The sequence below is a fragment of the Grampus griseus genome (genome assembly GCF_964374135.1).
Source record: "Grampus griseus genome assembly, chromosome: 20".
NCBI classification, from domain to species: Eukaryota; Metazoa; Chordata; class Mammalia; order Artiodactyla; family Delphinidae; genus Grampus; species Grampus griseus.
In genome coordinates, this window is record NC_139014.1 from 16,993,782 (window position 1) to 17,020,945 (window position 27,164).

At 48.5% G+C, this 27,164-nt stretch overlaps 1 protein-coding gene across 3 annotated transcripts in view; it reads left to right on the forward strand.

Annotated features, from left to right (window-relative positions):
* The window catches only part of PLEKHM1 (pleckstrin homology and RUN domain containing M1), a 51,053-nt gene that overhangs the window by 14,622 nt on the left and 9,267 nt on the right, over positions 1-27,164 (forward strand). For all 3 annotated transcript variants that reach the window (XM_082679283.1, XM_082679284.1, XM_082679285.1), the window contains exons 6-9: positions 6,262-6,667; positions 17,808-18,069; positions 21,431-22,354; positions 24,564-24,709. In XM_082679283.1, the coding sequence (XP_082535409.1) occupies positions 6,262-6,667; positions 17,808-18,069; positions 21,431-22,354; positions 24,564-24,709 (1,738 nt within the window). The remainder of the gene's footprint in view (positions 1-6,261; positions 6,668-17,807; positions 18,070-21,430; positions 22,355-24,563; positions 24,710-27,164) is intronic.

Here is a 27,164-nt window from a genome sequence, read left to right on the forward strand (position 1 = left end):
GTGCTATACAGTAGGTCCTTATTAGTTACCTATTTTATTGTTTCTTCATCTTTAAAATGGAAATTCCCTCATAGGGCTGTTTGAGAATCAAGTGAGATACCCATGAGTGAGATGCACACATAAGAATGTCTGGTAGGTCCCAGAAATGGCCTCCGAACATTGAGCACATCAGATAGAATTTTCACATGTCAAACGGAAGGATTGGATATAACGTGCTGGGAAGGAGCAGCCCCCACCCCAGAGATGCTGGGCCCGTGGCGTGACTGGGGCTCAGTCACCTGTCTTAGCCCTTGGTTGTCTCTCCCTCCTCCCGCAGACCAGCCAGCCTTCTCTTTGTCATGTGCCTCGCCTTTATCTTTCATGAGTCTTGTGATTGGAAAATTCCAGCTTAAGGCCACTGAATCAGTGACCATCCACCCTGCATGGGAAGTGTTGTCCTGGGTATTCCAGGGGAACTCAAGGGAAGAGGGTCAGGATGTACAGACCAACACTGGACAGTGATGTGAGGAAGCGGCAGACACCACACACACACACACACACACACACACACACACACACACACACACGTACACACACACACACACACACACGTACACACACACACACACACACACACACACACACACACGTACACACACACACACACACAAGCACGCAGCCAGCGCCATCATTCTTAGAGCTGGGCTGGAAGTTTGTCTTGGAGCATTCATAGAGACCAACATTTCTTAGAGTATATGTTTTAATGGTAAAGATGCTCACCAACACGTAAGAGTTTGCTTAAATGTATATAACTTAAAATTAGGCATAAACACGTGCTTAAAACTCTTACAGCTATAAAGTCAAAACATCTACAAACTGGGAATTCCCTGGTGGTCCAGTGGTTAGAACTCTGCGCTTTCACTGCCAGGGCCCAGGTTCAATCCCTGGTCGGAGAACTAAGATCCCACAAGCCTCTCTGTGTGGCCAAAAAAAAAAAGAAAAAATCTACAAATTAAACATGAAGCGCAAAACCCATAACATTCCAAATGAAACTTATTAATGTTTTGCAGAAGCCAAATTACAGTTTGCCTTGTGAAGAGAGGATCGACTGTCCCACATAGCTTCTTTTGTGCTCATTGGGTCTGAATTATAATTATATCCTGAATTATAATTATAATTATATCATGCATAGGTACAGTCTAATGGTAAAAAGTGTGGACTCAGGAGCCGGACTGCCTGAGCCCTCCATCAACCAGCTTTGCCATCTCGGGCAAGTTACTCAACCTTTCTGACCTTGATGTCCTCATCTGTAAAATGGGGATAAGAATGCTTCAAAGGAATGCTGGGGAGATGAAATGAATTTAGGTCTGTCAAATGCTTAGAGCAGTGTCTGACACAGCATGCATGCTCACTGGGTGGTGGTGTCATTTTACTGGTGTACCTGTGACATCCGTTCTCCTACTGCTTGCCCTCACATACACTGCTGCAAAACCTTGGTTAGTAATATTTGTCAGAGGTCATTGTCATGAGGCCTTCCCTTGGGGGAAATGATTCTTAGCATGTGCAACCTACCTCTTTGCTTTTTTTTTTTTTTTTTTGCGGTACGCGGGCCTATCACTGTTGTGGCCTCTCCCGTTGCAGAGCACAGGCTCTGGACGCGCAGGCTCAGCGGCCATGGCTCACGGGCCCAGCCGCTCTGCAGCACGTGGTATCTTCCCGGACCGGGGCATGAACCTGTGTCCCCTGCATCGGCAGGCGGACTCTCAACCACTGTGCCACCAGGGAAGCCCTCTTTGCTTTTATTAGTGGCTCTTGACTGCCAAATAATACTGTGTATCACCAACACAATAGTCCGCATGTTCAGGAAAACCGCAGGCTCAGGATCACTTCTCAGGGGTACTTTATAAGGTGGCCATTCAGATTCTCCAGGCCATGCTTTTAATTTACTTCATACATAAGTATTTATAATACATATACCTTTTTTCCAGATGTTCTCTAAATGAAAGCACAAAGTTTAAAAATTTTCGAATAGTGGACTTCCCTGGCAGTCCGGTGGTTAAGACTCTGCGCTTCCAATGCAGGGGGTGCCTGGGTTCAGTCCCTGGTTGGGGAACTAAGATCTCACATGCCGGGCGGCGCAGACAAAAAAAAAAAAAAACAATTTTCGAACAGAAAGGTTTTGGGAAACACGGCCCTGAACCAGACCAAAGTGGAAGGACTGTAGTGGTTTCAGTTTCATTTCTTTTCCTTTTTTTTTTTCCCCCAGTTTCATTTCTATGTTTCATTTTCCTCAAAATTTTTAAAAATGTTCTTTCTTTTGCCTTTCCTTCAAAATCTCATCTCTAGCCCTTTTTTCCACTTGATGTACGTGTCTCTCTTATTCTCACTGGATCCTTCACCAATTCTGATGAAGCTCTGTGAGCTTCATTTCACCTTGACCTGGGTTTTTTGTTTTTGGGGGGTTTTTTGGCCGTGCCCTGCAGCTTGAAGGATCTTAGTTCCCTGACCAGGGATTGAACCCGTGCCCCCTTCAATGGAAGTGCAGAGTCCTAACCACTGGACTGCCAAGGAATTCCCCTTGATCTTGGTTTTGATTTGACAGAAGCTCTAATTGATCACACAAGCTTCCTGCTGTTTGGTGACATTTCTCTAAGCATTAAGTCACTGACTTATTCTAACACCCAGTCTACGCTTGTCATTAAAATCTTTCTTATAGGTTAGGATTCACTTCTAATTGGTAACTGTTTTGGTAATGCTAGTGAGTATTTCAGTAAATCTGTTCCTTTCCTTACACGTTTATGTTTGTGTATACAGAGGCTAAGCAGTCTTATCAATGATAATGAGGTTAACATTTATTGATCACTTTGTGCCAGACACTGTGCTAAGCACTTTACCTGTATTATGTCATTTAATCTTTGTCACAGTCATAAAAGATGGGTGCTGATACCACATCCATTTTCCAGGTAAGGGAATTAAGTCCATGAACATAATGTTCACATGGTGGGGCCCACAGCCGTGTGTTAAGCAAGGCCAGGTGGACTCGGGAGCCCCTGCTTTTAATCACTCACCACACCACCTCCTGGGAGCCCATGAGGAGCCGGGACCTCACAGAGGACCTTGTAAAAAGTCTGACACCCTAGTTCATTTCAGAAGGGGGCCTCGTGGTTTGGACACATATAAGTGGTTAGCAAATGCCCCTCCTCCTCTGCCTGTGGAAACTACCCCTTTCTTTCCAGAACTCATCATTGCCTACTCACTGCAAATTGCACTCTTGGATTTTTTGTGGGTCTGTTTTTAGAGTGTGGCTTTTAGAGCAAGAGCGAGTCCCCACCTGCGTCCCCTCTGTAACTATTCCACAAACACATTTACAGCTTTCTCTGAGAGGTCATCTGTTTGTTTATCAAGATATGATTCACATATCATAACATTCACCATTGTAAAGGGTACTGTTCAGTGGTTTTCAGTATATTCACAAGGTTGTGAATTCAACATCTACTGCTGTCTACTTCAAGAGCATTTTCATTACCCGTAAGGAAGTCCCTTACCCATTAGCTATGAATTTACCTTTTCTGGACATTTAATATCAATCGAGTCATACAATATGTGGCCTTTTGTGACTGCCTTCTTTCACTTAGTGCAATGTTTTCAAGGTTCAACCACGTTATATAGCACATATCATGGGCAAATAATATTCCATTGTATGGATATATTACAATTTATTTATTCATCAATTAATGAACATTTTTTTCCCACTTTTTGGCTATTATGAATAATGTTGCTGTGAACATTCATTTACAAGTATTTTGTGTGGACATATGTTTTGAATTCTTTTGGGTAAGTACCTAAGAGTAGAATTACTGAGTCCCATGATAACTCTTTATTTAAGTTTCTGAGCAGCTACCAAATGTTTTCCACAGGGGCTGCACCATTTCACATTTCCACTGATAGTATACATGTGTTCCAGTTTCTCCACACGGGCCTCTCACTGTTGTGGCCTCTCCCGTTGCGGAGCACAGGCTCCGGACGCGTACGCTCAGCAGCCATGGCTCACAGGCCCAGCTGCTCCGCGGCATGTGGGATCTTCCCGGACCGGGGCACGAACCCGTGTCCCTTGCATCAGCAGGCGGACTCTCAACCAGTGCGCCACCAGGGAAGCCCTCTCTGTCTCTTTTATTATAGCCATCCTGTGGTTTTGATTTGTATTTCACTATTGTCTAATGATTCTGAGCACTTTTTCATGTCTTCATTGGCCATTTATATATCTTCTTTGGAGTAATGTCTATTCAAATCCTTTGCCTATTTTTTTTCCTTTGCCTATTTTTAATTTATTTATTCTTTGAAAGCATTGTGCTTTTTTTCTTTTTAAAAATATTTATTTTTGTTTGAATTTTATTTTTTTTTTTATACAGCAGGTTCTTATTAGTTATCCATTTTATACATATCAGTGTATACATGTCAATCCCAATCTCCCAAATCATCCCACCACCCCACCACCACCACCACCACCACTTTCCCCCCTTGGTGTCCATACGTTTGTTCTCTACATCTGTGTCTCTATTTCTGCCCTGCACACCAGTTCATCTGTACTATTTATTTATTTTTGGCTGCATCGGGTCTTAGTTGTGGCACATGGGCTCTTTGTTGCGGCCCACGGGTTTCTCTCTACTTGCAGCACGTGGGCTTAGTTGCCCTGTGCCATGTGGGATCTTAGTTCCCTGACCAGGGATCAAACCCGCGTCCCCTGCATTTTAAGGCGGATTCTTAACCACTGGACCAGCAGGCAAGTCCCGTCCTTTGCCTGTTTTTAAATTGGGTTATTTATTGTTGAGTTGTAAGAGCTCTGTATATTCTGGGTACTAGACTCTTATCAGATATATAATAATATTTGCACATTTTATATGTCATATCTAAGAAACCATTGCCTGATCCAAAGATATGAAGCTTTACACCTCTTTCCTTCTAAGAGTTTTATAGTTTTAGCTCTTACCTTTAGGTCTTTGATCCATTTGGGGTTAATTTTTTTATATGGTGTGAGATGAGTCCAACTTTATTCTTTTGCATGGAACTATTCACTTAGCCCAGCACCATTTGTTGAAAGACTGTTCTTTCCCCACTGAAATGTCTCAGTACCTCTGTTGAAAATCAGTTGCCCAGAAATGCATGGGTTGGTCATCTCTTCTTGTCCAAAATGTCTATGTTGTTTGGGGTTATGATGGTGTAAATAAGAGCAGAGCTCACCTAGAAGACAATCAGATGAAAACTTGAGTTCTAAAATCCTCTTTTCCGTAACCGCATTAAGGGGAGTTTGATGTGTCTTCTGCACCCAGTCTAAGCCATTAGGGCAGATACGTGCGATGGTGAGATCTCTTGGGCTCCAGACAGCTTTCTTGCCACCAGAACCTGTATTTGCCCATGATGTCCTCACTGGATTCATAAGCAGAGGTGGAGACAGCAAATAGGTTTACTTCAGAAACAGAACTTGGATTCACAGAAGCCTCAGGAGAGGGAGGGAGAAGCAGCCACTAGCCAGTGCACATTCCAGAAGTCCCAGAACTGTGTGTGTGTGTGTGCGTGTGTGTGTGTGTGTGTGTACACAAAGTCAGTGACATTGGCTCCCCCGGCCCCAGACACACCACTGAGGGGCAGAACGTGCCAGTCCCATCAGGAACACATCCCCGTGTACACGGGCACACGCACTGCACAGCTTGTATGCACTGTGCTCCAGCAGCAGCGTCTGGGGATTTGAGGCTTCTGTGGATCCACACCCAGCCCCTCACCCCGACCCTGCTGCCCAGTTACTGTTCCAGGAGCAAAGCGGGTCCTCACTTCGCCCAAGCCCGTGTCCCAGGGAGCGGAGTCTTGGAGCCCAGCTCTGAGACATGCTGTTCACCGAGGCACTGCTGAGGTCGCCTTGGGGCAGGGACCGGCCACACAGCTGTCTGGCTGAGCCGGCTCTTCAGGCCCACCATTAGCCTGTTCAGAGGCTGAAAGGCGGTCAGTTCCCATTCACCTCTAGTCCTGTCCTCTGCTTTGTGGGCTCTGTCAGCTGAGATCCTGGGCCGCACAACTCACCTGGCTACCCAACCTGCCCAAGTCCCAGCCGGGGAGCAACTTTGGTGGGAGCGTCTGTGTGTGTGAGCTGGGAGCGCAGCGATGATTAAGGGGTTGGGGGTTGTTTTGTTTTGTTTTTTGTTCAATCACAAAACAGCAGTTCTCCACTTAGCCTTGGGCATTCTAGCTGACAAGCCCGTCACACAGGTTTCTTTGTTTAAAAACTTCCAGGGTGTTGTCGGAATTCAGCAAAGCCCAGGTGAACTCTGTGCCAACCGACAGACTGAGCCACGAAGCGGAGGTTCCCACGCTGCAGGCCTTGCTCGCCCTCCGCGGCCTGGACACCAGCACACCCGTGCGCCTTGAGGTACCTGCAGAGCCCCGCCCCGCCCAAGCATCCCCGGGTACTCGAGATGGGGACCGCAAGCAGGAGCCGCTTTCCCAGGCACCTGGCGCCCTGGGCTGGCCACAGCCGGGCAGTGCCCAAGCTGTCCCTTGGGGGAGCACTTCAGGCCAGCAGCCTCCTAGTCCGGTGAGGGAGGCGACCAGAGTAGTCGGCCAAGGAAGTGGCCAGCGGAAGCCTCCGGAGGAGGATGGACCTCGACTGAGCCTTGTGGTCCCCTCGCCCACCAGTCCGGTGAGTGGTACAAGCTGGGTTTTGGGGGGGGGGGGCTGGTGAATGTCTCAGAGGCGGTGCGGGGTTTCTCCAGCTAGTGACCCCGAGTGGTCTCTGCCTTTTCCCCCTGAGCCTCTCGCCCTGCATGGTTTGGTATTAACAGCGTTGTGGTGATGGAGCTCATGTTCCTTGGGGTGTGAGTGGTGGATGTGAGCCGGGCTGTGCGCCCATCTCTTCCCATGGGTGTCTCCTGTCATCTGCACATGGACCCTGTGGAGCAGGGAATTCTCACCCAACCTCAGACTCTCTTCCCTTAACCCCTGCCACTCAGGGGTTATGCCCTTATGCCTTAGGCGAGGCCCTTCACCTCACTGAGCTTTGGTTTCCTCCTCAGTACTTGTTATTATTAAATTAACATTTTCGTAAAGCACCAGGCTTTGAAAATACTCATTTTGCAACACGAAGCAGATGTCGGGCTGCACTGTCCACTTGGGCAGCCACTAGCCACGTGTGGCTCTGGAGCACTTAAAACGTGGCTCGTCCGAACTGAGATAAGCTGAGTAAGATACACACTAGATTCTGAGGACTTAGTAGGAAAAAAAAGAATGTAAAATGTGTCATTCGTAATTTGATTATTGATCATGTTAAAATGAAAACATTTAAAATATGTATTTTAAATAAAATATATTATTAAAATTAATTTCACCTGTTTTTTTAAACTTTTTAAAATGTGGCCACTAGAACGTTTAAGGTGACCTGTGTGGCTTGCATTGTATTTCTGTGGGACAGCGCTGTTCTAGAATAAGCCAATCCAGTGTGTTGATGACCTGAGGAAGCCAGCTCTGGGACTGTCCTGGAGAGAGCCCCGAGGGTAGAGGCTGGAACTGTGGGCCCCGGGAAGCAGTCGTCAAGCTGTGAACCCAAGCTCTTGTGCCATTTCACATTTGTTCTTGGGTCATGAAAAGCAGAAGTAGGAATTGGAGTGCACGTGGACCCAGACACATAAAACCCAGAGCTCATCCTAGCCGCTGTCTGGGGCTTGTGTTGGGGATATAACCTTGCTCTTTCAGTTCCATCCACACACATCTCTCCTTTGGCCTGTAGCTTTCAGATCCTATAACTCAGGATGGGCCAGCGCCATGAAATAGACTATAGAAGAGGCATGTCCACTCTCTTTTTTTAACAGCTTTATTGGGATATAATTCACATACCATACAATTCACCTAATTAAAGTGTATAATTCAATTTGTTTTAGTATATTCACAGATTTGTACAACCATCACCACAGTCTAATTTTAAAACATTTTCGTCTCCCATAAAAGAAACCCCCTACCCATTAGCAATCACTCCTGTCCCTTTCCCCTCCTACCTCACCCCGCTCAACCCCTGGTAACCACTCATCTCCTTTGTCTATAGATTTGCCTGTTCTGGACATTTTACATAAATGGAATCATGTAATATGTGACACTTGTGATTGGCTTCTTTCAGTTTGCAAAATGTTTCATCCATGTTGTGGCCTGTATCAGTGCTTCATTCCTTCTCATTGCTGAGCAGTATCCCATTGTAGATTTCATTAGATGGATGTATCACATTTTATTTATCCATTAATAAGTTCATGAACATTGGCGTTTTTCCTACCCTTTGGCTATTATGAATAATGCTACTGTGAACATTCATGTATAATTTTTTGCTTGGACATACGTTTTTAACCTTTTTGAATGCATACCTTGAAGCAGAATTTTGGGCTCATATGGTAGCTATATATAACCTTTTGAGGAACTGCCAAGAGCAGCTGCCTTGTTTTATATTTCAACCAGCAGTGCGTTCCTCTGCATCCTCACCAGCAGTTCTTACTGTCTGTTTTTCTTGGTTTTGCTTTTATTATAGCCATCCTAGTGGGTGACAAGTGGTATTTCATTATGGTTTTGATTTGCATTTCCCTGATGACTAATGATAGTGAGCATCTTTTTATCTAAATGCTTATTGCCACTTGTGTGTTTTCTTTGGAGAAATGTCCATTCAAAACATCTGCCCATTCTTTTTTTTTTTTAACAGATTACAGTTGTCACAGACTTTTTTTTTTTTATATTTATTTATTTGGTTGCGCTGGGTCTTAGTTGTGGCATGCGAACTCTTAGCTGCGGCGTGCATGTGGGATCTAGTTCCCCCACCAGGGATCAAACCCGGGCCCCCTGCACTGGGAGCGTGGAGTCTTATCCACTGCACCACCAGGGAAGTCCCTACCCATTCTTAAATTGGGTTATTTAATAAATGGAGTTATAGTTCTTTATATATTCTGGACACTAGACCCTTATTAGATAAATGATTTGCAGATTTTTCTCCCATTCTGTGGGTTGTCTTTTCACTTTCTTGATTATATCATTTGAAGCATAAAAGTTTTAAATTTTGCTGTTGTCTGTCTTTTCTTTCGTCACTTGTGCTTTTGGTGTCATACCTAAGTACTCATTTCCTAATCCAAGGTCGTGAAGATTTACTCCCATGTGTTCTAAAAATTCTACAGTTTCATCTCTTACATTTAAATCTACGATCTAACTTCATTTTTTTGCATGTGGTTATACAGCTGTATGAGCACCATTTGTTGAAAAGGCTATTATTTCCCCATTGAATTGTCCTACTTTTCTCCTTTAAAAATTTTTTGAGGAATGGTGTATTTAAAGTACCCAGAGCCTCAGTGTACACCTCAGTGAATAATTATATATCATACACACTCTGTAACCACCATCCAGATCAAGAGTCAGAACATTTCCAGCCACCAGAAGGTTCCCTCATGCCTTCTGCCACTCGCTGCCCTGCTCCAGAGGAAACCACCATTCTCACTTCTAGTCCATAAAGTTTGTCCTGTCGTTGAACTTCCTGTAGATGGAGTCATACAGTATGTCTGTGAGATTCATCTGTACCTGTAGCCTGAAGCTGTAGTTTGCTCTTTTCCATCATTCTGTAGTCTTCCACTGTAAGAATATATCACAACATCGTTATCCATTCTCCCATTAACAGACGTTTGGGTTGTTTTCAGGTTTGGGCTATTATGAAGAAAGCAGCTGTGAGCATTCTTGTACTTGCCTTTCAGTGAACCTGTGTACTCATTTCTGGGTGTACATCTAAGAGTGGAATTGCTAGGTCACTGGGTAGGCATATGTTTAGCTCTAATAGATACTGCCAAACGGTTTTCTAAAGTGCTTGTGCTAACTTATACTCACAGTAGCAATATATGAGCATTTTCATTGCTATTTATCATAGTTAATGGTATTATCAATCTTCTACATTTTGGCCACTCTAGTAGGTGTGTAGTGGTATCTCACCGTGGTTTTAATTTGCATTTCGCTGATGACTAATGATATTGATACCTTTTCATTTGCTTTGTGGAAGCATCCTTTAAAGTCATTGTCTCATTCTTTTTTTTTTTTAACATCTTTATTGGAGTATAATTGCTTTACAGTGGTGTGTTAGTTTCTGCTTTATAACAAAGTGAATCAGCTATATATATACATATATCCCCATATCTCCTCCCTCTTGCGTCTCCCTCCCACCCTCCCTATCCCACCCCTCTAGGTGGTCACAAAGCACCGAGCTGATCTCCCTGTGCTATGCGGCTGCTTCCCACTAGCTATCTATTTTACATTTGGTAGTATTTATAAGTCCATGACACTCTCTCACTTCGTCCCAGCTTACCCTTCCCCCTCCCCGTGTCCTCAAGTCCATTCTCTACGTCTGCATCTTTGTTCCTGTCCTGCCCCTAGATTCTTCAGAACCACTTTTTTTTTAAGATTCCATATATACGTGTTAGCATATGGTATTTCTTTTTCTCTTTCTGACTTACTTCACTCTGTATGACAGACTCTAGGTCCATCCACCTCACTACAATTGTCTCATTCTTAAATTGAGTTGTATGTGTTTTCCTTATTGATTTGTAGGGGCTCTTTATATACTGTGGACGTGTCTTTTACTGGAGAGAAATATATGTTTATAGCAAATATCTTCTTACAGTCTATGGCCGGCCTTTTAAATATCTTAATGATATCTTTTGTTGAACAGAAGTTCTTAATTTTTAAAATTTATTTATTTATTTATTTACTTTGGCTGCGCCGGGTCTTAATTGCAGCACGCGGGGTCTTCAGTGTGGCATGTGGGGTTTTTAGTTGCAGCATGTGGACTTTTTAGTTGTGGCATGCATGCAGGATCTAGTTCCCCAACCAGGGATCAAACCCAGGCCTCCTGCATTGGGAGCTCAAAGTCTTACCCACTGGACCACCAGGGAAGTCCCAGAAGTTCTTAATTTTAATGAACTTCAATTTATCAGTCTTTTTGTTTTGGATCAATGTGTTTTGTGTCTATTTTTCAAATCTGTGTCTACCCCAAGGCTATGAAGGCTGCGGAAATCCCTGTATTTTCTTCTAGAAGCTTTCATATTTTACCTTTTACAATTAGGGTTAGGGTTCATCTGGGATTAGTTTTTGTATATGGTGTGAGGTAGGTGTTTTCCAAATGGATATCTGATTGACTTAGTTCCATTTATCGAGTATGACTGTGTAAATCATGGAACTGTGTAAGTGTGGGTCAAACTCTCAGTTTTTGCTCTCTTTTTTTGGGGGGGGGGCCGGGCCTTGCAGCTTAGGGGATCTTAGTTCCCCAACCAGGGATTGAACCCGGGCCACCGTAGTGAAAGCGCCAAGTCCTAACCACTGGACCACCAGGGAGTTCCCCAGTTTTTGCTGTCTTGAAGGTGGCTTTAGGCCCAGAATGTCGCAAGACGCTGAAGGTTGTGACTATAAAACCAGCAGCACACACCGAAGGTTGAAGAGAAGGGCTCTGAAGCCCCCACTCGAGCTAGAGGAGAGGGATGTCCCTTGTGGACAGTGGCTGTGGGCCGCAACAGGGCTCCCCAGCGTGGCCTTGACTGTGGTGAGTTCACTCCTGTCGAGGGTCTGGCTTCTGCTTTGCTGGCTCCGACATCCTATCTTGCCAGGGTCCTGGAGCTGATGGACAGAACAGCTTACCTCGTCAGCAAAGCTCCTCCTCTGCTCACCAAGCTTTGACGGTCCCCACCGCCTCCACCCCCGCACTGCCTCCGTGCACCTGCTTCCAGAGCCCGCTCCTTCCAGCCCCAGCTTCTACATTTGCTGTTCCCTCTGCCTGGACCCTTTCCCAACTCACTGCTTTTCCTCACTGTCGTTTCAGCCTTCCCTGACCACCCTGTTTCAAAAGCACCATCCCCGATGACTGTCTTTCCCATTTACCTGCTTCATTTTATGACACTCATCACTAGGTTAGATTCTGTTATCGCTTTCATTGTTTACGTGTTTATTTCCTGTATTTCTGTCCAGGATATTAGCTCCATGATACGAAAGACCACGTCTGTTCACTTGTTTTTTTAAATATTTATTTTATTTACTTATTTGGTTGCACCGGGTCTTAGTTGCAGCAGGCGGGCTCCTTAGTTGTGGCTTGCCAGATCCTTAGTTGTGGCATGCAAACTCTTAGTTGCGGCATGCATGTGGGATCTAGTTCCCCGACCAGGGATCGAACCCGGGGCCCCTACATTGGGAGCGTGGAGTCTTAACCACTGCGCCACCAGGGAAGTCCCACGTCCACTTCTATATTGTCAGTTCTGAGCACTGTACCTGGGAAAGCATAGGTATCAGTGAATAGTTCTCAAATTGTTCAGAGACTCCCGAGATGCCAGCTTGTAAGTTTACACTGAGAAGTGCTCCACCAGGTGCCTGGGGCGGGCAGGTTGGTCTGACCAGGTCACCCTCCGCCTCCTGGCCGGCATCAGGGGAGTCTGGTTGCTGCAGGGTTGCTTGGGGACCGTGGAATCGAAGCACCGGGTGCCGAGTTCAGCGTGAGAACCTCGGATGCTCGCCCCTCCCAGAGTTTGTCTCTAGAGGGGAGCTGTGGGTCCGTCCATTCCCTTCTCAGGAGATAGTCACTGTGCTGCCCCTGCGATTCTCATCTTTCTATGCTTCTGTCATTTAGTCACTGCTATTTATCTGACACTTTATGGGGGGGAGGGAGTCACTATCAAGTTTTATAATCCCGAGAGCCATTCAGTCTTTCTTTAAAAATTTGTTTTTAATGAATTTAATTAAAAGCCCCAGCTATGGGCCAAGCACTACACTTGGTACAGCGATGGAACAGGACAAAGGCTCTGCTCCTTGGGGACAGACACTATGTTAGACAAATAACTATCTGCATCATAATTACACTGGTGATAAGTGCTGGGAAGGACAGGAGTGGGGAAACTAGGGTGACTCTGTGGCATCCGGAAGGTCGTGAGTTGGTTTCTCAGTTTAACTCCCAGAGGACAGTCTGAATTCTAAGACTTGGCCCTAATCACTGCCCTCATGGACCACTGGCCTCTGGCATGTGGTCCCCTCCCCCAGGAGGGGGAACAGGCAGTCCCTTGGCCTGACATAATGAGGACAGACTGAACAAAAGGGATTTTTTTTTTTTTTTAAAGGGATTTTTTGAAAGTGGTCCGGAGACCTGACGTCCCACTCCTCTGCCAGTCCCCTCTCTGGGATTTAGCTGTTGTACACAGTGTCCCGGTCCCTGTAGTAACTCCAAGGGGCATTCTTCTGTCTTGGGTCCTGGTGGCAGGTGCTGCTCTGGCTTAGATCCTTGGTCATTGGTGATTTCCCCCCACTGTTAAAGGGGCAGCGAACGGGCCAGATATGGGGCCCTGAATGAGCAGGAGGCAGGAAGGTTTAGTGGGGGAGGGGAAACAGTGGTGTGCTGCCCTCTCCCCCGCTCCGTGTAATAACTGGGGGTCCTGGAGGGGGGCACAGCCGCAGAGCTCAGTCCAGGCCCACGTGCAGAAGCTCCAAGGACCCAGTTTTCCTGCTATTTTTCTCTATTGCTTAAGAGAACAAAAGGTTTTCCCTAGAGTATCACTTCCTGGTGGCCGGCCTGGGGCCACTGGACCAGATGTGAACATCTCCAAGGAGAGAGAGGGCCTCACCAGTGAGCCTACACCATCTCAAAATCCACATCTGTCTCCTGCCTTGTTTCCTCACCCCATCCGTGTTACTTTATGTTAAAGATAGTTGGATAGTCAAGGTGTATCCCCTCATCTTTTATAGCTCTGTGCCCGGCACAAAGAAGGATGACCATTCCAAACAGCTTTGTAGGTGCTAGGATGGGGGTGAACACAGAATGCCATGGGAGCCCAGAAGGGGTCCCAAACCCAGCTGGGGGTGAGTGAGTAAGGACAGCTTCCAGGAGAAGGCGATGGATGACCCCTGAGCTGAGCCTCAAGGGAGAGTGGTCTCTCCCATTAGGGCCATTATCCGGGGCTGCAGCGTTGCAGGGTTTCCCAGGTGTGTGTGCCAGGCACCAGGAGGTGGCCTGGACAGCCATGTGATTGCTCCTCCAGCCCATTTTCCCTGGGGAGTTCCCCTGGGTCATGATGACTTAGACAGGCTTTGTTCAGAGCTGTAAATAGTCCCTAGCAGTCACCCTGATTGACACGTTGTCCTGTCACTGGCAGAAGGAAGCACCTGCCAATCTGAGGGTTTGGGGAGGAAGCTCTGGAGGCCCAGCTCTGTGAGCGCCCCCCCCCCCCGCCCCCCGCCCACCTCCAAGCTCCTGACTCAGAAAATTTGGCAGCATCTTAATGGATTAAACTGTCCAAACCAATCCTTCCGGGCATTCTGGGTAGCTCCAAGCCCTGCTCCCCCATTCCCTGTCTGCGGGAGCAGGGAGGGCAGTCTTAATTTAGGGGGTGGAAATAGCAACATCAGGATGAGTTCGGTGGCACTTAACAAAACAGCTGGGCTGTCCCACCCCTCAGGTGACTCATTTCCTCTGTGTAGACAGCCACTTAGGCGCCCAGCCAGCTTCCTCACCTCTGCTCTTCCACACTTAGGCACGGAAAGGCAGGGAGCACTTGAAATAGTGAAGAAAAGGAGGCAGAGTCCATTCCTACAAGCCTCCTGACCCCAGAGCCACCCACTTTCCTCAGCCAGTGAGCAACTTCAGACTCAGAGAGACAGCAACAGAAGGGAAGGGCTAGGGCCTGGCTGCCTGGAGCCACAGGGGCCTGTTCAGAAGTGGGGAGCAGAGGCAGAGGGAGCTAGTGAGGTCTCTGGGTCCTGCTCACCCACGCCTCCCTCATCTCAAACCCTACAAGCAGTGCTGAAAAACCCTACATCCCTTCAACAAATGGTGCTGGGACAACTGGATATCCACATGCAAAAGAATAAAGGTGGATCCCTTCCTCACGCCCTACACAAAAATTAACTCAGGACTTCCCTGGTGGCGCAATGGTTAAGAATCCGCCTGCCAATGCGGGGGACATGGATTTGAGCCCTGGTCCAGGAAGATTCCACATGCCGCGGAGCAACTAAGCCTTTGCGCCACAACTACTGAGCCTGCGCTCTAGAGCCCGCAAGCCACAACTGCTGAGCCTGCGTGCCACAACTACTGAAGCCCATGCGCCTAGAGCCCGTGCTCTGCAGCAAGAGAAGCCTCGCACCACAACAAAGAGTAGCCCCCGCTCGCCGCAACTAGAGAACGCCCGTGCACAGCAATGAAGACCCAACGCAGCCAAAAATTCATTAATTCTTTTTAAAAACCAATTAACTCAAAATTGATTGTAGACCTAAATGTAAGAGCTAAAACTGTAAACCTCTTTGCAGAAAACATAGGAGTAAGTCTTTGTAACCTTGGCTTAGGCAATGGTTTCTTAAGTGCAATACCAAAAGCACAGAGACAAAAGGAAAAATAGATAAATTGGACTTCATCAAAATTTAAAAATTTTGTGCCTTAAAGGACAACATCAAGAAAATAAAAAGACAGCTCACAGAATTGGAGAAGTTATTTGCAAATCATGTATCTGGCAAGGGCCTAGTGTCCAGAGTATAAAAAAAAAACATTGTAACTTGTGTTTGTTTCCTAGGGCTTCTATAACAAAAGACCATAAAATGGATGGCTTGAGACTACAGAAATGTATTATAATAGTTCCCCTTTATCTGAGTGGATATGTTCCAAGACCCCCAGTAAACGCCTGAAACCATGGATAGTACCTAGCCCTACATATAGTGTATTTTTTCCTATACATACATACCAATGATAAAGTTTAATTTATAAATTAGGCACAGTAAAAGATTAATAACAATAACAAATAATAAAATAGAACAAGTATAACAGTATACTGTAATAAGATTTATGTGAATGTGGCCTGCCCCCCTCCAAAAAATATCTTATTGTACAAATTTAATGCCTTTAAGCACTTATCACATGCTGTGGCCATAACTTTTGCAGTTTGCGGTGCAACAGCAAAGCTGGCACAAATTTCCTTTTCCTTCCTCACAGTCTCACAGAAGATTCATTCTTACCGTAGATCTTAGCAACCTCAGAATATAATTTCTTTCTTTCCTTATTAAGTTGAGAACTTTCACCTTTTCACTTAAAGAAAGCACTTTACGGCTTGTCTGGCAGATCCGAATTGCCAGCATCACTAGTCTTGTGCTTTGGGGTCATTATTAAGTAAAATAAGGGTTCCGTGAACACAAGCACTGTGATACCATGACAGGAGATCTGATAACCAAGAGGGCTACTAAGTAAGTGACAAATGGGTGAGATACACTGGACAAAGGGATGATTCACGGCCCAGGCGGGATGGAGAAGGACGGTGCAAGACTTCATCACACTACCCGGAATGCACGCAGTGTGAAATTCGCACGCAGTGCGAATTGTTTATTTCTGGAATTTTCCACGTAATATTTTTGGACCACAGTTGACTGTGGGTAACTGAAACCGCAGAAAGTGAGACCACAGATAAAGGGGAACTACTATATCTGATATCCTGAAGGCTAGAAGTCCAAATCCAAATGGAGGCAGGATTGGTTCCTTCTGGAGATTCTGAAGCACAATCTGTTCCACGCCTTTCTCTTAACGTGTCGTGTCTCCAGCAATCTTGGGCATTCTCTGGCTTGTAGACGCATCACTCCAGGCCCTCCCTCCGTCATCCCATGGTGGCCTCCCTCTGTGTCTCTGTCTTCGCGTGGTGTTCTCTCTCTGTGTGTCTTTTCTCCTCTTATAAGGACATCAGTCACGCTGGATGAAGGGCCCACCCTACCCCAGTATGACCTCATCTTAACTAACTGCATTTGCAGCAACCCTGTTTTCACATTCTGTCACCTAACGTCACATTCTGAGGTACTGAGGGTTAGGATTTCAACATATCTTTTTTGGGGGGTGGAGCACAGTTCAACCCATAACACAAGAACAAAAAGGACAAGTAAACCAATTTAAAAATGGGTAAAGGATTTGAATAGACTTTTCTCCAAAGAAAATATACAAATGACCAATAAGCACATGGAAAGATGCTCAGTGTCATTAGATGTTAGAGAAATGCAAATCAAAACCATAAGATTGCATTTCTTATTACAGCCATATGGGATGGCTATAATCAAAAATACAGATAATAACAAATGATGGAGAGGTGGTGGAGAAATTGGAACCCTCATATGTTGCTGGTGGGAATGTAAAATGGTGCAGCCACTTAGGAAAACAGTTTGGAAATTCTTCAGAAGTTCAACGTAGTTATCATATGACCCATCAGTTCCACTCCTAGGTATGTACCAAGGGAACAGAAGATGAGTGTCCACAGAAAAACTTGTATGTCAAGGTTCCCTGCAGCATTATTCATAATTGCCAAAAAGTGGAAACAACCCAAACGTCCGTCAGCTGATGAGTGGATATGCAAAATGTGGTACATCCATATGTTGGAATACTATTTGGTAATAAAAAGGAATGAAGTACTGATACATGCCACACCATAGATCAACCCTGAAAACATTACGCTAAGGAAAAGAAGCCAGTTTCAAAAGACCGCATGTTATAAAATTTCGTTTATGCATGTCCAAAATGGCCAAACCTCTGGAAACAGAAAGTAGGTTATTGGTTGCCGAGAACTGGGGGGGTTGAGCGGAAACAGGGAGTGACTGCTGATGAGGACGAGGTTTCCTTATGAAGCAGTGAAAATGTTCTACACTCAGATTGTAGTGATGGTTGCACAACTCCGTGAAGACACGAAAACTGGATTACATGCTTTCGATGCATTGAGTTTATGGTATGTGAATCATGTCTCAATAAAGATGTTTTTAAAAACAACCTGTCTTTACTTCTTTCCCAATAGAAAAGCACGAGCTGGATCTCAGAAGATGACTTCTACCGGCCTCCCCGGGAACAGCCCGCAGAGAGTCCTTCCCATGCTTCCGTGGCTTCTCCCAGAGGGACTCCAGAGCCAAGGCCTGGTCTCCTCACGCAAGGACCAAGAAGAAGCTGTTCCATGGAGACCTTAGACAAAGCTTGTGTGCCTTCCCTAGGAAGCAGGAGAAGCAAGGCCGCCCCGATGCCGGAGCATAAGAACTTCAGGGTGGTGCACCGCAGGCAGATGGGTAAGCGACTCTGCAGGCTTCCGGGCGCTGCACTGCGCGTGGGCAGTGCCTTTCAGAAAGCAGTTCAAAAGTCCCCTTTTCCGTTACCAACTGGGCAGTGTCTTCTCCCAAGAAAAACCTCGTCCCAAAATGTAATAAGGAGCACCCTTGCTGAGTAATTCAGAAAAGCATTTCAGGAAGAGTACTATATTTTCTCATAAAATCTTTTATTTATTTATTTATTCATTCATTCATTCATTCATTCATTTATGGCTGCACTGGTTCTTCGTTGCTGCGTGCGGGCTTCTCATTGTGGTGGCTTCTCTTGTTGCGGAGCATGGGCTCTAGGCACATGGGCTTCAGTAGTTGTGGCTGGCAGGCTCTAGAACGCAGGCTCAGTAGTTGTGGCACACGGGCTTAGTTGCTCCGCAGCATGTGAGATCTTCTTGGACCAGGGCTCGAACCCGTGTCCCCTGCATTAGCAGGCAGATTCTTAACGACTGCACCACCAGGGAAGCCCTATTTATTTATTTATTCATTCATTCATGCATGCATGCATGCATGCATGCATGCGTGCATGCTGGGCCAGGTCTTAGTTGCGGCACGTGGACTCTTAGTTGCAGCATGGGGACACTTAGTTGTGGCACACAGACTCTTAGTTGCGGCACGTGTGCAGGATCTAGTTCCCCGACCAGGGATCAAACCTGGGCCCCCTGTATTGGGAGTGCAGAGTCTTACCCACTGGACCACCAAGGAAGTCCCTCTCATAAAATGTTAATAAAGTAATGCTCAAGACTGCCTACAGAGTACACAAATGCTGTTTCATATATTGAAATGGAAAATATCTTCCCTGAAACTCTCCTATAAATCTTATGATTATACATAAGATACATAAGATAATCTTATGAGTATATAGACATCGTGATTCTGTCTGTAGCCCAGAGCAAACCCCCGCCTCTTAAAGGCCCAGGTGTTTCAACTGCTCCTTCCCAAGGCCTTTCTCTTAGTTTATTTAACAGCTCTGATGGGGTTTATTAGATCTGCTGTTTGTTCAGTGTCCTCTATGTGCAGTTTACAGTGAGGCCACCTTGATCTCCACACCCTGTGAAATTCCAGAAAGCATTAAATAACCATAACCTAATTTTTCTGTAACCCTCAGAAACAAACAAACACATGTGCTCTAGAGTCAGTTTCTTTCTCTCCTCATTTTCTGTTTGCAATGACCCAGCAGAGAATTCTGGCCAGGTTCCTGGGGCCCTGGCTCGGGGAGTCTGGGCAGAGCCCTGGTCTCCATGCTGCCTCCTTTTAGGTGTTTCTTCCAGCACATGTGATGGTTGCAACCGTACCAGAGAAGGTGTGTTTTATGCCTGCATCATCAGGTACCCTGAAGGGTGGGAAGACCCTACACAATGGTTTGAAATCTCTAAGGCTAGTCCAGGCTGGGAGAGAGACGTGTGTGTCCTTTGGACCCCCTGGTTCAGGGGGTGGTTGACCCCCAGGGAGCAGGGAGCATTGGGCTGTGTGTGGTACATAGACACGCACTCACTCACTCAGCAGATACTTACTGAGCATCTGTGATGTGCCAGGCACTGTTCTAGGTGCTGGGGACACAGCAGGAAACAAAGCAAAGTCCTTATCTTCACGAGACTTATACTCTAGTGTGAGAGGCAGGAAATAAGCAAATAAACAAGTAAACGTACAGTGTGGGCAGGTAATAATAATCTGTGGGGAATAGTAAATCGGGGAGGGAAGGAGGAAAGCACGAGACGATCTTTGTGTTTCGAGCGGGGAGAACATGTGCAAAGGCCCTGCGATGGGAACGTACTTGGCGTGTCCAGGAAAAGAGTGGAGACCAGAGTAGCTGGAATAGAGGAGATGGGGAGGGGGGTGGTTAGAGATGAGGTCAGAGTGATGGAGGGTCTCGTGGGCCACAGAAAGGACGTCGGCTTTTGCTCTGAGGGAGACAGCAGCTTTGCAGGGTTTGGGGCGGAGAGACGTGATCTGACTTGTCTCTTGAAAGGGGGAGTCATACTGGCTCATTTGTTGAAGGGCTACAAGGGGACATAGACCAGTTAGGAGGCCACGGCCATAACAGGCCAGGGATGACGGCGGATTGAAGCCCTGAGGTAGTGGTGCAGGCGGTGTGGAGGAAGATTCTGGATATGCCAAGAGGATGGGCTGATGGATTAGATGTGGAGTGTGAAAGAAGGAAAATCAAAGATAACTCCAAGGTTTTTAGCCCAAGTAGCTGGAAGGATGAAGTTAGTCATTTTATGAGATGAGGAACTTCAGGAGAGAAGCGGGTTTGGAGTGGGAGAATCAGGAATTCATTTTTGGACATGTCAACTTTGAGAAGCCTATTAGACATACACAGAGCAGTTGAAGATCAGAATCTAAAGTTCAAGGGCAAGGTCCAGGCTGGAGATAAAAACTGGGGAGTGGTTGACATAAAACCCCAAGACCAGGGGAGATCAGCTAGGAAGCTGGTGTCAGTAGAGAAGAGAATCCAGGGCTGAGCCCGGGGCCTCCAGCATTGAGAGGCCAGCAAGAGGAGGGGGAGCCTGGGACACAGGAGGGGGGACAGTGACGGCTGAGAAGAGCCAAGGGAAGGGGGGCTCAGCTGTGTCCAGTGATGCTGATGGGCTAGGCCAGATGGGGACCAAGGATTGGCCTTTGGACTTGGCGACAAGGAGGGCCTGGTAGCCTTCCCAAGGGCAGGTTCTGTGGAATGAGGGGACAGAAGGCTGCCTGGAGCAGCTTCAAGCAGGAATGGGAGCAGGGGGACTAGAGACAGTTCCCACACCTCCCCAGGGAGGTTTCTGAAAAGGGGACAGAGACACAGGGTGGTAATTAGAGATGCGAGTGGAGTCAAGAGGTTATTTTTAAAGCTGGGAGAAATAACAGCGTGTTTGTGGGCTGGTGGGAATGATCCAGTAGAGAAGGGAGGAAACGGCAGCGCAGGAGAGGGAGGGAGGATTGCTGGAGGGACGTCCTTGTCCTTGAGTATGTGGAGGGCGGTGGGACCCCCTGCACAGATGCACAAATGGGAGGGTTGGCCTCAGACATAAGCGTAGTCAGCTCATCCCTGGCGACGGGGGCAGTCAGAGTGTGGGTGCAGATGCTGGAAGGGAGAGGGGTAGTGGGGGGCATGTGGAGGTGATTGAGCGCTTTTATTCTCTCGGTGAAATTCAAGAACAAGGTCAACAGCTGGGGTGAGGATGCAATGGAGGCTCTCAAAAAGTGTTCCCATCCGGCCCATGGTGGGCCTGTGTTCTCCTGGTGGTCACGTCGTCTGCACGCAGGACAGGACTCAGGCCCCGGACGTTCTCCTGGGTGGTGAAGGGTCAGGCCCGTCGTCTAAAGCACCTCTTTCTGCCTCCAGGGCTGTCTAACCCATTCCGGGGGCTTCTGAAGCTGGGCACGGTGGAGCGGCGGGGGGCCATGGGCATCTGGAAGGAACTCTTCTGCGAGCTCTCCCCGCTGGAGTTGCGCCTCTACCTGAGCGGCGAGGAGCGCACCTGCGTGGAGAACTGCTCTCTGCTGCGCTGTGAGTCCGTGGGCCCGGCCCACAGCGACGGCCGCTTCGAGCTGGTCTTCTCGGGCAAGAAGCTGACCCTGCGCTCCTCATGCCGCGATGAAGCCGAGGACTGGCTGGACCGTGTGCGCGAGGCGCTGCAGAAGTGCCGGCGGCCCCAGCAGGAGGAGGAGTGGGTGACCATCCAGTACCCAGACCAGCCCGAGGACCCTCCAGAGGCCCCCCAGGGTGGCCGCCCCTCCCACTCGGACCTGCTCTCGGAGCCTGAAACCCCCCAGGGCCCGCAGTTTGACTGGTCTTCTTCCCAGGTTCCCGAGCCAGACGCTATTAAGGAATCCCTTCTGTACCTGTACACAGACCGGACCTGGATGCCCTGTATCTTCTCTCTGTCCTTGGAGTCTCTGAAGTGCTTCCGCGTGAGAAACAACGAGAAGATGTTAAGTGACAGCCATGGAGTCGAGACCATCCGAGATATCCTGCCGGACACGAGCCTTGGGGGCCCATCCTTCTTCAAAATCATCACGGCCAAGGCCGTCCTGAAGCTGCAGGCCGGGAACGCTGAGGAGGCCGCCCTGTGGAGGGACCTGGTGCGCAAGGTCCTGGCGTCCTACCTGGAGACAGCTGAGGAGGCGGTGACACTCGGTGGGAGTCTGGATGAAAACTGTCAGGAGGTGCTGAAGTTCGCCACGCGGGAGAACGGCTTCCTGCTGCAGTACCTGGTGGCCATCCCCACGGAGAAAGGCCTCGACTCCCAGGGCTGCTTCTGTGCAGGTGCCGACTCGCTGTCCTGCTGCCCCCAGCCTGCTAGCCTCGCTCTGCCCGCGGTGGGGTTCCCACTCTAGGCTCTGCACCCCTTCCTGCTCCCCACGAGTGCCCCCATCCTGCCCCGGGGAAGTTGTAGCAAATGAGGCCGTTCCATGATCACATTGTATTCTTTTGGAGCAGGGGCGTGGTACCCTTCCAAAACATTTTTGCATGCTTTTGCAAGTGGACACAGTTTTTTTTTTTAAATTACAAAGATGGGCTCGTATTACTCAGAGCTGTCCAACAGAACTTTCTGTGATGATGAAAATGTTCTAGATCTGTGCTGTCCAGTACGGTTGCTACAAGCCACATGTGCCTACTGAGTACTTAAAATGTGGCTTCCTAGTGTGGAAGGAACTGAATTTTCAATTTGCTTTAATGTAAATATATTTAAACGTAAATGGGCCCCTGTGGCTCGTGGCCACCGTTTTAGACGGCGCAGCTATAACTATTGTTCTGCAACTTGGCTTTTTTCTGCTTAGGAGTATATTATGCGTATTCTTTTACGTCAGTACGTCTGCTCTGTCATTAGCATCGTCAAATCCTGTGCTGGGCCCTGGGCCAGAGGCTTTATTTGGATAACCTTGTTTAATCCTCACAACAACCCTGTGGGGGTTTGTCTCTATTTGTAACTGAGGAAACTGGGTCACAGGGCTGGTAAGTACCTGTCCCACGCTCACACAGCGAGTGATGGTGGAGCCCGCAGAGGACCTGATGGTCCCAGAACCTGTGCTCTTTTCCAGGCCCTCACAGGGCCTCTCCGCTCCCTTGCTTTCAAGGCTTCGTGATCTTCTGCTGCTCACGTCCCATTTCTAGCTCTTCTCCCCAACCCAGACACCCACATCCATCACCCTGGGCCCTCCGGGTGAAGTGTGAGGAGCCTGTGGGACGGGAGGCAAAAGCCTGCTTCAGGCATCTAGAAAGGAGTGGTCTGCAGCTGGTGCCCCTGGAGGATGGAGTAGCTAAGCAGAGCAGAGCTTCCCGCAGAAAATATCTTCAAGCTGCTGCTCACCCCTCGCCCCCCACCAGCCAGACCCTAGCACTCACACTTTGCCCTTCAGCACGTGGGCGCCAGTCTCAGGGAGGAGGCCAGGCCTCCGGGGCTGCGAGGAGGGCTCCCTCGCTGGGGACGTGGGTGCTGGTGGGTGGCTCTCCCGACGCCTGCCGCCCGCCAGCCTGCCGGCCAAACTGAAACTGGGGAGCTCGGGCCTCCTCTCTGCCTGCGAGCGCAGCTCGGTGGCCGGGCAGACGTCAACCTCTGACATCTGGCTTGTATTTCATAGTTTACAGGGCGCTTTCAAAACTCCATTTAAACTTTGTAATAACCCCACAGAAGAGCAAGTAGTAGGGAATTGGAACCTTGCAAAACTTCGGTCAGGATGAGACAGCTAGCATGCAGAAGAACCAGTCCTTCTAGTCCCCGGGAGGTGGAAGGGACTCTTTCCCTGGCCCTGTAGGAGGCAGGGCCTGTGTCAGGATTCGAGCCAGGCCTTTGTTGTGCTCTGGGTACACCCCACTCCTGGTCCCCCCACCTTCCCCCGCCCCCCTGTGGAGGGTCCTCCAGCAGAGGGACTGAAGCTGGCCCTGAACCACTGTCCCGAGGTATCAGGCAGCTGTGGCTTCCAGCTGGCCCCAGGCCATGTCCAGACAGCCCTGCCTCTGGCTGGCTTCCCCACCCACTCCTTGTGGCCAGCCCCATGTCCCCAGCTCCCGCCCTGCTTGGCGAGACCCTGACTCCGTGGCTTCCATTTCTGGGCCGCCATGGAGGAGTGGACCTAGAGGAGGTTGGCACTGTTGTGCAAGCAGTGAAGAGAGGCAGCTGGGAATAAGAGAATGAGGGCTCTACACCAGCCCCACCCAAATCTGACTCCCGCTGTGCCACTCCATCGTTGTGTGACTGGGCAGGTTTCCTGACCTCTGTGCATCAGCTTCTTCAGCTGTGAAATGCCGCTGATAATCCTTAACAGTGTTTTGTCGTAAAGATTAATTAATAGGGTTGGTTCTGACTGGTGGGCATAGGAGCGGTGGTGGTTTTCATCTTCGTACTCTCCTTTTTAATCTTTGTATGGATACTTTCCTTAGATAGCGGGCCCTTTCTGCCTTGGCCGCTTCCGGGTCACTCAGGAGCTGACTCCGTCCCCACCGCTGCTCACCCTCTCCCTGTTCTTCTCCCCAGGCTGCTCCCGGCAAATCGGCTTCTCATTTGTACGGCCCAAGCTCTGTGCCTTCTCTGGCCTCTACTACTGTGACATCTGCCATCAAGACGATGCCTCAGTGATCCCGGCCAGGATCATCCACAACTGGGACCTCACCAAGCGCCCGGTGAGTCTGCAGCCCAGCCTGCCGCGGCCGCGCGGGGCTGCTGAGCGACAGAGCGGGGGTCGCTCCTCTCTGTGGCTGCTGTTCGTATGTTTGGGGGAGTTTGGCTCTAGGGAAGCCCGGGTCACTAGTTCAGGCCCCATGATGTGGGGGAGTTGACCAAGAAAGTAACTGGGTGCTGGTCTCCAGCCCCTGGACACAGCTCTGTCAGTGCCTACCTTGGTCCTCAGGTGGGAATCTGAGGATGGTTTGCTGCAGCTCCCCATGGTTACAGATAAAACTGTTTAAAGCACCAACAACTAGATACATAGATGGAAATGACAGATAGGATAGATTAGATATAGATGGTTGGGTGGATGGGTTAGGTGGGTAGATGCGTGCATGGATGGATGGGTAGATCGGTGGGTAGATGTGGATGAGTGGATGGAAGGATGAGTGGGTGGATGGATGGGTGGGTGGGTGGGTGGATGGATGGGTGGGTGGATGGGTGGGTGGATGGGTGGGTGGGTGGGTGGATGGATGGGTGGGTGGATGGGTGGGTGGGTGGATGGATGGATGGATGGATGGGTGGGTGGGTGGGTGGGTGGGTGGATGGATGGGTGGGCTAGCCAGCTGGCTGCACTTTCCCTGGGAGCATTTTTCCATGCATTTTTGTTTTTTACATTTACATCTACTTTTTTTTTTCACCGTTCAAAATCATCTTTATTCGGTTGTTTAGCCTTTCTTCCCCACCCCCAAGATTACAAGCTCCTGCATCTACTTTTTGTAAAGTTTGGGATCATGCTGGACTCATACTGCTTTATAACGTGCTTTGTTTAGTTAGTATTACATCTTGGGTACTTTTTTATGTTCACCAAATGCTTCCGCATAAGATGTATTCTCTGATCTTTCAGATTTTCCTCTTCAGCTGAGCTTACCCACTTACGTAGCTGTGTTACCATGAGCAGACTATTTAACTTCACTTCCCTCGTCTGTAAAGGGGGATTAATAACAGCGTCTGTCCCCAGGCTGTGTGAGGACCAAAAGAGACAGTACCCACCAGTCACTTAGCTGGTGCCTTACATTAGTGCCCTGAGGCCTCACCTTCTGCCCCTAATTTGCTTGAGGGTCTGCCTCAAGGGGCGCAAACTCGGCTTTCTTCCAAAGGCACAGATTTCTGCTAAGACAAGACACAGAAACACCGGGAAGAGGTTGGGTGCTTCTCTCAAGACCCAGGCCTGCCGGCCGTGCTGTCTCATTATGTGGAGGTGTCTTCACGTGTCCCCATCAGAGTCCAGGGAACATGGTTCTCAGAGCCCGTACCTCTCTGACCCCCACCCCGCTGGGGGTGAGAACCTTCCAAAGACATTAGCTTCACTTTGGCTTTTTTATTGGTTACCTCATCCCCACCCCTGCCCTCAATGTTAAGTATTTAACTAACTACATGGAGAAAACTAAGCCTCAAGATCACCGCAGATGCAAAGAACCCTCTGCCCATAAAACACCCTCCCTGCTTACAACACCCAGGTGCCTCTGTTGAGCCACCTTCTTTTCACTGCTGTAATTTTGGTACCACTTCCTTTTTCCAACTGGAGAATTCTAACACTTCCCTTGGCATGCCTGAGGTCAGGAAATATCCAGCTCTCTCAAAGATCCCGGGCCTGGGAAGGACATGAAAATTCACACTAGGAAGTGGCTGATCGGCGGGTTAAGGGCCCTTTGTCCACTGTTACCACTCTGGCTGACCCACTTGTGCAAGGTCCGGCTGGCACTACTTGGCAGGATGTCAGCCCAGGCCTGGGGCTTCTCTCTTTGTCTGTCTCCTCCACACCCACGGGGAAGGGACAGTCCCTGGGGAGCTCGAAGCCCATGCCTGTCGGCAGAACTTGGCAGTTTTCAGCGCACATTCCTGCGTGGTATTTCATCTGAGCCTCGCCAGAAGCCTGGGGCTGAGTCGTGGGAAGGGCTGGGGAGCAGCAGTTTGACACGAGTCACGGACTCACCAGGCTTTTGCCAGTGGGCTGCCTATTGGCTGGGGGCTGGTTCCTCAGGGCTCTGGGAAATGGGAAAAGATGGAGTTGTCAGCTGCTGCGGGAGGCGAGAGATGCTGGTGAAGCTGGTGGAGCAGCCCCCAGCCTAACGGTCTCCTGAGGGCCCTGTTACGTCCCCCTGAGCCAGGGGACAGACACCGGGACCCACAGGCACTCACAGAGTCTGATGGCAGCTCCCCTTTACAGAGGATACGCTTACATGGATTTTCTTTTCATCTAAGCTCAAAATTATCCCATGAGCTAGGTGCTTTTATTTTCCCCATTTTACAGATGAGGAAACTGAGTCACAGAGAGGTTAGGTAAGTTTCATAAGGTCATACAGCTGGGAAGGGGCGAACCAGGAGCCAAAGCCCGACTCCTGAGCACTGCAGGGTGGTTGACGGTGGAGAACATCTCAGCTCCTCCATCCTTATCACGGCAAGGAGGAG